Raw genomic sequence first — 14,625 nt, 5'->3', positions numbered from 1 at the left:
ATGTGCTCTAAACTACAGAGGCCACGGCGCCCTGGAGGCCACAAGCCATAGCTAGAGAGAAGCCCGCACACCGCAATTAGAGAGAAGCCCGTGAAGCTGGCGCACTGCAACGAAGACCCACGCAGCCAAAAAAAAAAAAAAAAATATATATATATATATATATATATATAATTTTTAAGAATTTTACCTAAAAAAGTTGTGTTTTAGAAGCATAACATTATTTGGTAAGCTTGGAATTTGAATTACAACACAAGGAAGTGGTTCAGTATTGAATTCTGAGCATTGACATAATTGCAAATTTTATATTACAACTGTTGATCAGAAGGAGAGGAGAGGAAGAAACTAAGAATAAGTATGAAACGGTTTAAATTATAGAAAAGTGTTCCTTAATTGAAATAAAATATAGCTGCATTTGGAGGCTTTTCCTTTTCTCGCTGTGATGGTTAATTTTACGTGTCAACTTGACTGTGCTAACGGATGCCCAAAGAGCTGATAAAACATAATTTCTGGGTGTGCCTGCAAGGGTGTTGCCAGAAGAGATTAGCATTTGAATCGGTAGAAGAGGTGGTTCTCACCAATGTGGGTTTTCATCATCAAATCCATTGAGGGCCCGAATAGCACAAAAAGGCAGAGGAAGGGAGAATTTGCTCTGTTTGAACGGAGACAGCCATCTTCTCCTTCCCTCAGACATTGGCTCTCCTGGTTCTCAGGCCTTTGAACTTGGACTGAAACTGACCCCAGCTTTCCTGGGCCTCCATCTTGCAGATGGCGAATGATGGGACTCCTCAGCTTCCGTAGTCATGTGAGCCAATACCTCACAATAAATCTTTCTATATATTATAAATATCCTATTGATTCTGTCTTTTTGGGAGAACCCTAATACAATCATTTTTTATTCTATTTGGCATAAGTTCAGACATTAAAATCTAGATCACATGTGTAAGGATTAGTCTAGAAATTGTCTCACTCCTTCAGTGAAGACTAAATTCTTCTATTGGATTAGAAAAATAGGATGCTAGAGCCTTTAAAGGAAGAGTGGCCAGGACTGGGAAATCTGCCTCTACAATAAGAGATTATCCCACATTAGTCTGGGATGAGATTTAGGATTAAGTTAAGCAATTGATAAATTTAGAAAACAATGAAGAGACACAATTGTACCCAAATGTGAACCTACAAATTCTTGTTTTTTACTTAAGTTTTTTTTCTGTTTACCAGAATAAATGATCATTTAAAAAAACTATACAAATAAAATGAAAACATTTTGATATATTTTATTCGATTAATACATTAATGCCCTCTGTAATGTATTTTTAACATCAAGACCTAATTGAGATCATACTATATAGTTTCATCTTTTTTCCAATTATTATATCCTAAGAATTTCCAACTTTCCTAAAAATTCTTCACAAATATAATTTTTGATGGCTATGAAACTTTACATCCTGGATGTACCATAACATTCAAAAATGCTCCTGTTTGATATTTAAGTCATTTGATATCACAAATAATGGTGAGACAAGCATCTTTATTCAAAAAACTTTGTCTCTACTCATGCTGCTCTCAGCATACATGAGAACTTCAATATACTTGAATATATTTAACTTCAATACGTGAAAAGTTCCATTTTGTTTTAATTTGCCCTTATGTTTCCCCATATTTTTATATTAGCTGCACATGTCACAAATCTCCTTCAGAGGAAGGAGTGCTTATTTGGAGATGTACTTCTGACATTCTTCACAGGTAAGCCTGGTAGGATGATTTGAAATCCTGGAGTACGATGGAATAATGAAAAAGTGGGGAGAGGAGGAAGACAGAAGGTGATAGGGGATAAGAGGGGGAAATGGGATATGAGATGAGAAAGCCAGAGTGAAGCAAAGGGAAGATGGCATCTCCTCTTAAAGCCCTTTGAGCCATCTAAGTCGCCACACAGGCATCCAAGAGTGGTTTCAGCTTCTAAACAGAGTATTGTCAAAGAAGCCCAGACCCTATCGAAACACAAGGCGTTCTGATTATCGTACAGTGGGCACAGAAAGAGCAGGGACTTTGGATTAATAATTGGGGGAGTGGGAAAGCTATAGGTTTGTGTGGGAGGGAACAGGGGTCATAATAGGCCGGGAGAAAGGCCTGAGTTTTCCTTGGGATCTGCTTTGTGGGTGAGGGGGAGGAACCATGAGGGGACGAGCAACTTCTTCAGGCCATGGCAGCTCCGGCCAGTCTCCTTGCCTGGCCTTGTCCTGGTTCTGCTGGTCAGAGTAGCTGGACCCCGTTTAAATATCTGGATGCAAGCTCAGTCATGCTCTGGTTCCCTCCAGCCTCCACTCCCCAGGGGCTTCTGGCCCCAGCCCTGTCTCAGGCACCATGGCTGGTCAGAAGACAGTGCCCAACTGGTTAGTGGCAAAATCCATCTGGCTTAGTTTTCTGTCTCTGACAGACTCAGGAAGCTTCTGTAGAAGAGAAAGAGGGACTGTTTCCTGCTCCCTCCACATAAGCTGCCCCAAGGTGGGCAGGGGGGCTGGGAGCACACAGTAAGCTGGTCTTCTCAAACACCTAGAACGGCCAGGATGTGACTGCAGGAAAAAGAACACACAAACACCAGGGAAGACACAGACCCAGAAATATGATGCCTAATGGCATTACGTTTATTTTGTGGGAAGCAGAGTTTGGGGCTCTCGAAAGGCACTTGTGAGGCACAGAAGTAAGAGCAGCCGTGAGACTAATGGTAGATGGTGTACTGCCGAGCCCCTCCCCGGCATCCCCCAGGGCCGGAGAGGAACCTCTATCAGACAGGAGACCAGAGTCCCAGGGCCCCATGGTAGAGGAGGGGTAAGGAGATAGTCTGCTTTTTTATACCAATAGTTCTGCTGCTTCTGGGCTTCCTTAAAGTCTGGCAGTTACAGCTGGAGGAACAGGGCCCATCCACTTCTCTCCTGGATGGAGAAAATCAAGCCAGAGGCTGGCTGCACAAGCCCCTGGGGGTTCTCTAGGACGACCTCTACCTGGCTTCAAGGTACAGAGGCTTCCTTCTCTCCTATGGGAGAAGGTGGCCCCTCCCCATTCTACCTGAGGCACATCTGTGTCTGTAAGAGGCTCCATTACTGGAAGGGCCTAGAACATTCTTTTTTTTTGCTCTGAATCCATCCTTCTGGGCAACTGATATCATGCAGGGGTGCGGTCAAGGGCAGCTCAGCATGAACCTGTAACTTACCCAGAAGGTGTGCCAGCAACTCCATCCGGTCAGAGCCAAACAGCATGTAGGTTTCATCATCCAGGTGCGCCACAGTGACAGGCAGCCCAAAGGCCTGGAGAAAGCAGTCACCGTGCAGGAAGGAGGGTGACGGAGCAGGTGGTTATTGGGCTGCCGTTAAAGGCTGCACGTCAATACTGGTCTGAGGTCATAAACACAAAGCAGCCAGAGGTGTCCGATAAGAGGCTCCGCGTCTCTAGGGAGAGTTTTCTGTCTCCTCTCTCACCATCTAGCTCCCTCCCTTCCTTTCCTGGGGTCCAGGGAAAGGAAGGGAGAGGGTGAGGGCGGTCTGGGAGAGCCGGGAGGACTCACGGTTGGGGAGCAGCTTTGGGACAGGAGCATGGGGACCTAGCCGAGATTCGCGCTCTGTCTCAGCACCGGGGCTGGGGACACAGAGTTGCTCACCCCGTATTTGCAGGCTGCCTCAGTGGTCTCCTTGAGCTGGTTCTTCACCTGTGGTGTTGAGACCCTTTCCAGAAGTTCCCGGGCTTGTCCCGTGGACATGCCAGCCTTCTCTGCAGCCTGAAGGGATGGGGTAGGGCACAACTGTGTCTGCATTAGTGGGGGAGGGGAATCTCAGGAAAAAACTGTTTTTTTAAATTTTCTGTCCCCATGTTATCCTGGCAATGCCTTTATCCACCCATGAGTGGAGGTCTATCCTTGCCAATAGGGGCTGTTTTTCCCTTCAAAATCATGAGATGGGTGGAAAGAGTGGGGGGCAGAGGCAATAGTTGCAGAAATTTAATGCCAGAGGGCACCTTAGAGACCAGCTTCCCGACCACTTTGTCAACAGATGAGGAGCCTAAAGTCCAGAAACGGTACATATCTTGGTCAGTGTTGAAGAGCTTGTTAGTAGCAGAGCCAATGCTAGAATCTGAGTCCCCTGACAGTAAGTCTGGGGCTCGTGCCTTCCTACTTCTCAGAACTCCTGAATCAAGGGCTGGGCTCCAAATCCTATAGAATTTCCTGAGGACTCTGGACAAGGCACATGGCTACAGCTATGAGGGTCTGGCTTCAAGAGAACGTTGAAGGCTTCAGTTTGGGCTTTGCTGGGATCGGTGGCTCTTCACTTTGGCTGCACATACGAGAATCTCCTGGGGGAGCTTTTGAAAATCCCAGTTTGCATGTCATCCCTGAGAACAATTACATAGGAATTTCTGGGCGGTGGTGCCCAGGTGATTTTAATATACAGCCAGGGTTGACAACCACTGTGACCTGACCTCCACGACCTGGATTGGGAAACGCAAAGTCATCCATGACGTTGTCTTTGACCACATGAGAGAATGGTGTTCTGACCAAGGGTTCAATAATAGGGCAGTGGTTAAGTAAACAAATCCACTGAACGGAATGCTATGTGGAAACTAACAATTATACTCTCCAAGAGTTTTAAATGGCATGGAAAATGACTGTTAAATATTAAGTGAAAAAGCAAGGCTATGCATAGACTTTGCAAGAATAAAAACATGAACGATATATTGGGCATGCTTTGTATGTTTAACTTTTTTGTGACTTGTCGTTTTATCTATTACATATGAATATGCCTCAACTGTCTTTTGTAAACTTAAGGAAAAAAAATATGGTGTTGAATTTCCCGATTTAATCCTGCAGAAACACTTACTTTTTATAGCCCTATCTATGGCTGGCACACATTTTAATGTTTTGAGCTATTTCCATTTTTCTCACTCAGGCTTCTGCGTAATTTTGGCTTGAGTCAGTTATCTCTTTTTGTCTTTTTAAAGCCTGTTTTGAAAGTCTCCTGGATGTGATGGTGAGGTCTGTGTTGGAGTCTTTGGGGCCAAGACTTGCCAGTACTTCACAACTGCAGGTGCCAACATTTAACACCTCTCTCCCACTGACTTCTTGCATCAAATACGTGCTACCCATATGTAGAATGTTGCACTTCCTCTTTCAACCATGGGATAGTCTTTCGGGAGTCCTCTTAGTTCCAACCCTTTAGTAATTTGGCCTATCAAAGATCCTTTCTCCCCTAACTATGACCTCTTCTACCCAATAAGAAAACGATGTCCTCTTTGCCCCCGGATGTCAACTGTCCTCAGACTCCCCACGGGAGGAATGGGGACACTCACGGCCAGGATGCTCTGGGGCTCCGTGATGTCTTCGTCCTGGAAAGAAGAGGACACTCAGTACGAGGGGGTGGCGAGGTGAGGGGCGTGATGGAGGACACTAGGTCAGTGAACGATGGGGAAGGCAGGACCTGGACTGAGCCTAGGGCAGGGTCATCGAATCATCCAGGGTCTCCCTGCAAGTGGGTTCCCAGAGCCCCGCCCTCACCCGTGACCAGATGCGCATCCACAGTTCCCTGGACACTTTCTCCAGCAGCTCCGGGTGCTCCAGTTTCACGACGGTGAGGAAGCGCATGGCTGTTAAACTTCCTGTGGGGCAGAGGCACTCAGGGGTAGGGCTCCTCTAGCTTGTTTCCCCATGGAAGACCAGCTCTTTCCTGCTTCTGACACCTCCCCCATGCTCCAACACCCTCAGCCTCCCACCCAAGTTTCTGGTAACCCGTTTGTCCTGCTCTCCCGCCCCTTACATCCCCAAACCTTCTGCTCGCTTAACTCTGATCCTGAGTTTTCCCAAGGCTTGTTTCACTTAATGGAATCACCCGAACCCCTCCCTTCTGGCCCTGTAATCTCCAAATCCACTCCTCTCTACTTGAGGCCCCATCTATATCCCACTCTCTTCACCTTTTTCAAAGACCACAAAGAAGAAATCCTTGGGTAAGTGGATGGGAACCTGGAGATGCTGTCCCAGGAGCTTAACGTCATTTTTCACGTATAAGGCTTTGCGGGGAAGCAAAGCTGGCGGCCGGTTTCCTGCAAGTGGAAAGTTGGGCTCACTGGTGAGGGACGACCTAAGGGTCCCAGGACTGGGGGACCCCTACCAGGATTTCAGGCAGAGGGCATGTTTCTAGCTGCTGCCGCCAACATGAAGACCCGGTGGAGGGCCGCTCCCCTGCACCTTTGCCATCAGTCTTCCCTCAAATCCCTGCCGAAAACGCGGCTGCCTTCATACCGCTGTCTTTCATGATCCCGGCAATTAAGGTCGGGCGCAGCTGCAGGCTGACGTTCCAGATGTTCTTATAACGGCACAGGACCTGCAGGGCGGGGGCGAAGACAGAGAGTGAAAACAGCTGAGGGAGGGAAGGGTGCTTCACGGCAGTCATCAGCCAGAAGCTACAGGCGCAGACAAGGGGTTATGAGGACGTCCTAAATTGTTTGGTTTGAAAGGGCAAAACTCTCTCCACTGCTAGAAATCGACCCCAGGACCTTTGCTCCTGTGGGCAGTTTTTATCTGTTCTTCACTCCACCCACCCCCACCCCCCCAAACGGAAATCGGAGGGCTACGAAGAGGGCTTATATCCTGATTCTTTGAAGTTGATCATCTTCTTAACCACTGGGGGAAGCCCCTGCCTTAGGCTATAAGGGTTCGACCTGGAGCCAGCGATCGTATCCGGTTTACCAACAAAGTGACCTTCAGCCTGGCTCTCCATCTGCTTGTCCTAAACCGCGTCGGGCAGCGCCAGGAATTTCACGAGATTGCGGTCCCTACGCCCTTCGCTCGCCCTTCCCTCTGCCCTCGTCCTCCAAGCCCCGGCCGAAGCGGCTCCCCCGGCGTCACCTCGAAGGCCAGCCAGGAATAGGGGGACAGCACATCGTAGAACAGCTCGAGAGTCCGCGGCAGCGGTCCCATGGTGCAGCTGGGCGCAGGCGAAGCCAGCGCTGCCCCGGAAGCGCGCCGGCGGGTACTTCCTTCCTCCTGCGGGCGGCGGCCCCGCCCCGGCGCCCAGAGGCCCCGCCCCGGCGCCCGACCTCCCCGGAGGACCGCCCCGCCCTCCCCCCCCCCCGGCCGCGCGGCCGCGCAGCCTCGCGGGGGAAACCGGCCCCCGGGACAGAGTCAGGTGGTTGGTAGGAGTGTGGGGGGCTACCCGAGGGCGGCCGCGGAGGGCGAGGGTGAGGGGCGTCCCCCGGGGAGAGCGCCGCTGTGGTGACCCGCTCACCTCGTGGTCACCGTCCTGCCCTGGGGTGGAGTGTGGGGCAAAGGGGCGTGGTTTGAGATGCGCTTGCCTCTCGCGTAGCTGTGCACCTCTGGCAAGCCTGTTGACCTCTCTGAACCACAGTATCCTCGTCCCTCGTAAAAATAGGCATAAAAATACGGGATACATAATGATAACGCTACCTATAGACTTGTGAGGAGTGAAAGAGTTCCTATTCACGTTAGTTATTAGTGTTAGTTGGCAGTTACAAGAACTTTATGGGACTGGGGCAGAGTAAGAAGTGCCCCAATGATACTTTTGTTTGTTTGTTTTGTTTTTAATTTCTCAAGAGTTTAGGACGATGTCTGGAATATATTTGGTAGCCAATACGTATTGTGAGTGAATGAAGGAAAGAAGAACTTATTGCAACGATACTTGGAGGGATAATGGGAATGGTCTGCCCTACTTTTACCGGTAAATATGTCATATTGTCTTATATTGGGATTACATTTAATGCAAAGAAACAGAACTTTCTAAGTTGCATTTAATTTTATTAAAATTATTTTTAATATTACTAATTTTATGAATTTTAAAACATAATAAACATTCCACTTCTCATTTGTGCGTATTGGAAAAACAATCCTAGGCCTTCAGAATACAAGGACACAGTGGAAACCTTCACATAGAGTAAAACAAAGAAAATAGAATGAGAAATGAGGTTATCTTCACTCACTTTCACATTAAACTAATTGCTTGATGATCACTGAAACTAAAAAAAATTATACTTTGTTTTCCTCCAGTAATACTGATATTAATTTAAAAGTATCCAAGAGCTAATTTAGCCCGGTAATAAGATTTTATTTTGAAAATACCTTTATATTTGGAAATAATTTTAGACTTACAGAAGAGTTGTAAAGGTAGTACAAAGAGTTTCTGCATATCCTTCAACCAGCTTCCCCTAATGTGAACATTTTACATAACCATGGTATAACATCAAAACTGAGAAATTAACACTTAAAAATTAACTAGATTACAGGCTTCATACTGCACCCGTCTTTCCACTAATGACTTTTTCTGCTCCAGGAACCAGTTCAGGGTACCCCACAGCATTTAGATGTCATGTCTCTTTAGTCTCCTCTTTTTTTTTTTTTTTTAGTTTTTATGTATTTACTTATTTTTGGCTGCTTTAGGTCTTCGTTGCTGCACACGGGCTTTGTCTAGTTGCAGCAAGCGGGGGCTACTCTTCCTTGCAGTGTGTGGGCTTCTCATTGTGGTGGTTTCTCTTGTTGAGGAGCATGGGCTCTTAGGGGCGTGGGCTTCAGTAGTTGTGGCTCACAGGCTTCAGTAGTGGTGGCACGCAGGCTCAGTAGCTGTGGCACACGGGCTTAGTTGCTCCTCGGCATGTGGGATCTTCCCGGACCAGTGATCGAACCCATGTCCCTGCACTGGCAGGTGGATTCTTAACCACTGCGCAACCAGTCCTCTTATCTATGAAAGTGTTTTGGCTTTTTCTTGTGTTTCATGATCTTAACACTTTTGAAAAGTATTGGGCAAGTATTTTGTAGAGTGTCCCTCAATTTGGGTTTGGTGTTTTCTCATGCCAAGGCTGGGGTTATGGATTTGGGGGAAGTATACCACAGAGGTGAAGTGCTCTTCTCCTCCACTCGAGTCAGGGGGTTTCCAACATAAACATGATTTATTATCAGTGATGTTAACTTTGATCACTTGGTCACTGTTGATCAGTATTTACCTCCTTTCCATGTTCTGTTCTTTGGAAGGAAGTCACTAAGTGCAGCCCACTCTGGGGGTGGGGTTAGGGGTTGGGTAGATTAAACCCACCTTCTGGAGGGAAGAACATCAAAGAATTTGTGGACATATGTTAAAACCATCACAGTAATTAAGACATATTTTGGGGGAGATACTTTGAGGCTTGCATAAGTCTTGTTCCTCCTTAAACTTTCACCTACCAATTTTATCATTTATCAGTAGAACTTGCCTGCAGCAATGATTACTGTGGTGTTCTAATCAAGATTTTCTATTTCCCTCATTTCTTCTACATTTATTAATTAGAATTCTTCTGAAAGGAGAATTGTCCCATTCACTCATTCGTTCATTTGATGATTTATTTATATCACTGTGGACTCGTGGATATTTAAAGAGTCATAGAATGGTAAACATTGATCTGAGTCTCTATATCCTGCCTCATGCACCATTATTATTATCAATATTATGAATTAGATTGGGCCCTGTTGTGGGTAATATGGAGTGGGAACAACAACAAAAAATATGTACACTTCTGTGCAGAATTATCTGCACTTTGCTGAAAGGAGTGTCTTGGTACTGATTAGTTGGAACTAGAAATAGTGGTATAAGTCAATGATTTAAGGTAGGTAAAGTAACTAATAGTACTTAGTAACAGAGGAACTAAACATGATGTACTTATCAAGCTTTGGAGGAGGGAGAGAAAGGGTAGCATATGGAAACTAAATCCCAGCTTTCACACACAAGTCAGTGAAATAGCCTGCATTCAAAACATCGCTAGAGCTTTAATCATGTAATTTGGAGTTACATATTTGAAACCAGAAATGCTTTAAATAAGTTGCTTTTTAAAATCAGTAAAAGATGGATAATTAAATGGTGTGGGACAACTGGTAATTTTCAACAAAATGTAACTGAGCCCATACCTCACACCTTACACAAGGAACATCTCTAGATGGATCAAATATTTAATGTTAGAGAAAGAAACCAATAAAGTACCTGAGGAACTTAAGGGAAAAAACCTTTAAAAAAAATTCTGGGGGCTTCCCTGGTGGCGCAGTGGTTGAGAATCTGCCTGCCAGCGCAGGGGACACGAGTTCGAGCCCTGGTCTGGGAAGATCCCACATGCCGCGGAGCAACTAGGCCCGTGGGCCACAACTACTGAGCCTGTCCGTCTGGAGTCTGTGCTCTGCAACAAGAGAGGCCGCGGTAGTGAGTGGCCCCCGCTTGCCGCAACTAGAGAAAGCCCTCGCACAGAAACGAAGACCCAACACAGCCAAAAATAAATAAATAAATTAAAAAAAAAAAAAAAAGAAAGACGCTCATCTAAGTACATGATTACAAATATTTAAAAAAATTCTGGGAGTAGAAACAGCTTTGCTAACTAGTACCAAATGCAGAAGCCTTAGAAGAAAAGATTTATATATTCAATTACATAAAATTTTTAAAAAATCTGGCAAAATCCAGCAAGTCAAAAAATAACTGGGAAAAATATTTGGGTTCATTTCACAGTCAGAAAGGTAGTTATCGTAGTGTACAAAGAGCTAAAACATCAATAAAGTAAAAGAACAGAAGCCCAGTGGAAAAGCAGGCAAATGATATGAACAGAACATTCACAGAAATGGACAAATAGATGGCTCTCAAACACAAACCTGCTTGTATATACTTACGAAAACTGTGAGCTAAAATTACATTATGATATGTTTTCATCTATCAAGTTGGCAGAGATCAAAAAGGGTTATGACTCAGGTAGTTGGCAGGAATCCATGGAAAGTCATTGTCTTATGTAAGTGGTGGGAGTGTAAATCAGTACAACCTCTAAGCAGGGCAGTTTAGCAATATCTCTCTGTTTTAAAAATGCACACACCCTTTGACCTAGCAATTCCCTTTTTAAGAATTTATACTATAAACATGTTTACCTACATGCAATATGATGTGTTGTGCAGTTATTCCAGCGTTGTTTGTAATAACAAAAGGTTGGAAAACTACCTAAATCTTCATCCATGTGGGTCTAATTCAATACACCAATATTTATAATATTTTCAACTTTAAAAAGAACTTGGAAGCTCTTTATGTGTTAATATTGGATGATAGCCTGTATATTAAAAAGTGAAAGACAAGATGTAAAACAGTGCAAATAATTTGCTATCTTTTTTTGCAGGGTTTAAATACTCTCTAAGTGTGTGGATATACACGTACCCATATATGCTCATTGATACTGATAGATGGAGAGCTAAAAAACTGATAAAACCAGTTGCATTTGAGGAGGGAAGCTAGGTGACTGGGGGCAGGGCAGGAAGGAGACTTTTTGTTGTATATCATGTTTACTATTTTTGATTTTTGACCCATGTGAGTATATTATCTACCCACTAAAGGAAGACAGGAAAGAAAGACAAAGAGAGGAAGGAAGGAAGAAAAAAAAGGAAGGAAGGTGACTTTAGGAATTTGTACTGGCAGAAAGGGGGGTGGGGAGGGGATTTCTAGGAGATTTACTTATATGATTTATTAGCTTTTGTATATTTTACTTTGATTTAAGGAAAATGTCAATTATGAAGGCCATGTAGCAACACGTGACACAGCTTTTTTTTTTTTTTTAATTATTTATTTATGGCTGTGTTGGGTCTTCGTTTCTGTGCGAGGACTTTCTCTAGTTGCGGCAAGCAGGGGCCACTCTTCATTGCGGTGCACGGACCTCTCTGTCGCGGCCTCTCTTATTGCGGAGCACAGGCTCCAGACGCGCAGGCTCAGTAGTTGTGGCTCACGGGCCTAGTTGCTCCGCGGCATGTGGGATCTTCCCAGACCAGGGCTCGAACCCGTGTCCCCTGCATTAGCAGGCAGATTCTCAACCACTGCGCCACCAGGGAAGCCCCGTGACGCAGTTTTAAGTTATAATACTTTCCAAGATACAACTGAGTATTTACATCACTGGTTCTCAGTGCCTGACATTTTCCTAAGGATATGCCAAGGGTGATGTGAAATTCTGTGTGGTAGCTTCCGCACATAAGAAACCACACCAAAATGCAAGAGACTCAAGTTGACATTATTATGGTTCTAATCTTGGAACATGCTGTGCTATATTAAAAGAGGTAAACCTTGGCAAACCAGGTATTTTAAATACGATCAATAACAAATTTAGTTGGAACATCTTGTAGCTCATGAGGACATACCAGTGTGACAACATCGCAGCTGAGAACAGCTAATATATGCTGTCATTATACCCTTGTAAAATACGCACATATTGGACATACGGACAAAAACAAAAAAAAATGGAAAAAATGAAAATAGCTGTATTAGGGATTATACATAATTTTCTTAATTTCTAAGACTCCCTTTCAGGCTTTGATAATTTCTTTTTTTTCCCCCCTTCCAAAACAGCTTTATTGAGGTATAACTGACATACGATAAACAGCACATGTTTCACGTGTAAACTTTGCTAAGTCTTGACATATGCATACACCTGTGAAACCATCACCACAATCAAGATGTGAACATACCTATCACCCCCCAGAGTTTCCTGTGTCCCCTGGCAATGACCACCCCCTCCATCCCCAAACAACCAGTGACCTGCTTTCTGTCACTAGAGGTTAGTTTGCATGAATCTTTCTGTCACTGTTAGATTAGACTTTTATACATTAAAAATATTTATATTCCAAAATAAATTTTAGAAGCCAGAGCCATTGTTTCCAGTTGTCACAATTAGAAGGTTGACTCCTGGAGATTAGAGAGAAGGAGCTCTATTAGGGATTGATTTTATGATTGACACCTGTGGAAAGGAAGGGACAAGAAGGGGAGGAGAGAGATGCTGGGCTGTGATGCTGTCTTAACAAAGGCCTCATCCAACCCCCAAGGAATTCTGAAGCTGAGTTGGCCCTTCAGAGTTACCCCGAGTTGGGTGAGTTGCTGGCCTGTTACCTGCCGCCCCCCTCCCCCAATAAACCTGTCATAGGATGTAAGCTGCCCTGGGAAGAGGGCTTGACCTTGGCTGAGGTGACTTCCCACCTACAGGCTGTCAGCTGGCAACACCCCACGAGATGGGGGTCATGTCTGAAAGGTGATCTGTGCAGAGTATCACAGTGCTTCTGATATAATAATTCTGACATTTTGCCCATCCTGGGGACTTCTTCTGCCTTTATTTTTTTTTATTTTTTATTTTTAAATTTATTTATTTATGGCTGTGTTGGGTCTTCATTCCTGTGCGACGGCTTTCTCTAGTTGTGGCAAGCGGGGGCCACTCTTCATCGCTGTGCGCGGGCCTTTCACTGTCGTGGCCTCTCTTGTTGCGGAGCACAGGCTCCAGACGCGCAGGCTCAGTAGTTGTGGCTCACGGGCCTAGTTGCTCCGCGGCATGTGGGATCTTCCCAGACCAGGGCTCGAACCCGTGTCTCCTGCATTAGCAGGCAGATTCTCAACCACTGTGCCACCAGGGAAGCCCCTGGGGACTTCTTTAAAAATATTAGAGCAACAAATGTCAAATTGTGGAAAGGGAAGGGGTGTTGAAATATATTTAGAGATTTTTCTTAGAATTTGAGAGGACAGTCCTTAAATTCAAGTGTAAAAAACGATTCATTGGTTCATCGATTCACACTTTGATTCCACTAGAGCAGGATTTCTCAACCTCAGCACTACTGACATTTTGGACTGGGTAATTCTTGCTGTGGGAGCTGTCCTGTGCATTGTAGGATGTTTAGCTGCATCCCTGGCCTCTACCCACTAGATGGCAGTAGCATGCTCCAATCCCAGTTGTGACAAAATATATGCTAAGTGAAAGAAAACAGATGCAAAGGACTCCATATCATATGATTTCATTTGTATGAAATTTTCAGAGAAGACAGAAAGCAGATCAGTGGTTTCTCCTGAGGCTTGGAGTAGGAGTGGGTATTGACTGAAAATTGGCACAGCGGAACTTTCTTTTTTTTTTTTAATTTATTTATTTAATTTATTTATTTTTGGCTGCGTTGGGTCTTTGTTGCTGGCGCGGGCTTTCTGTAGTTGCGGCGAGCGGGGGCTACTCTTTGTTGCGGTGCGCAGACTTCTCATTGCGGTGGCTTCTCTTGTGGAGCATGGGCTCTTGGCACGTGGGCTTCAGTAGTTGTGGCGCACGGGCTTAGTTGCTCCGCAGCATGTGGGATCTTCCCGTGTCCCCTGCATTGGCAGGCGGATTCTTAACCACTGCGCCACGAGGGAAGCCCACAGAGGAACTCTCTGAGGTCATATAATTACTAGATGTCTTCTCAGGGTTTGAATCACCCCACTGCATGGATGGACCACATTCTGTTTATCCATTCACCAGTTGATGGGCATTTGGATTATTCGCAGTTGTTTACCATTATGAACAACGCTGCCAGGATTATTTGCATACAAGTTTTTGTGTGAAAAAGTTCTTATTTCTCTTGGATAGATAACTGGCAGTGAAATTATTGGGTCTAACAATCAGTTTATGTTTAACTCTTTGAGAAACTGACAAACTGTCCGCCCAAATGGCTGTTCAGGTAGGTACTATTATCACCCTGGTCCCTGTTTTATTGATGGGGAAACTGAGGCATGGAGAGATTCAGAAACTTGCAAAAAATCATAAAGCCTATAAGTGGTGGAGGTGGGAATTGAACCTGTGGAATTTGGAGCTGGTCTC

General features: G+C 45.0%; 1 protein-coding gene across 3 annotated transcripts; it reads right to left on the bottom strand.

The window, feature by feature from the left end:
* Nucleotides 1–2,616: 2,616 nt before the first annotated feature.
* Nucleotides 2,617–7,028, bottom strand: GSTK1 (glutathione S-transferase kappa 1). 3 transcript variants are annotated; one of them, XM_061198839.1, is made up of 8 exons: nucleotides 6,884–7,028; nucleotides 6,278–6,359; nucleotides 5,950–6,078; nucleotides 5,537–5,637; nucleotides 5,332–5,367; nucleotides 3,650–3,766; nucleotides 3,206–3,355; nucleotides 2,617–2,927 (listed from the first exon to the last, which is right to left on the bottom strand). In XM_061198839.1, the coding sequence occupies exons 1-8, from the start codon at nucleotides 6,953–6,955 to the stop codon at nucleotides 2,892–2,894; spliced, it is 723 nt and encodes a 240-aa protein (XP_061054822.1). In that variant the 5' UTR covers nucleotides 6,956–7,028; the 3' UTR covers nucleotides 2,617–2,891. The 3 variants fall into 3 exon arrangements, with proteins under 3 accessions (XP_061054822.1, XP_061054823.1, XP_061054824.1); XM_061198840.1 differs by having other exon boundaries at nucleotides 3,206–3,299; nucleotides 6,884–7,023; XM_061198841.1 differs by lacking the exon at nucleotides 6,884–7,028 and adding an exon at nucleotides 6,725–6,858.
* Nucleotides 7,029–14,625: the final 7,597 nt, after the last annotated feature.

This window comes from Eubalaena glacialis, chromosome 8 (genome assembly GCF_028564815.1).
Source record: "Eubalaena glacialis isolate mEubGla1 chromosome 8, mEubGla1.1.hap2.+ XY, whole genome shotgun sequence".
Taxonomy (NCBI): Eukaryota; Metazoa; Chordata; class Mammalia; order Artiodactyla; family Balaenidae; genus Eubalaena; species Eubalaena glacialis.
The sequence above is the reverse complement of the archived record's forward strand: the minus strand, read 5'-3'. Positions and strand labels throughout refer to the sequence as shown.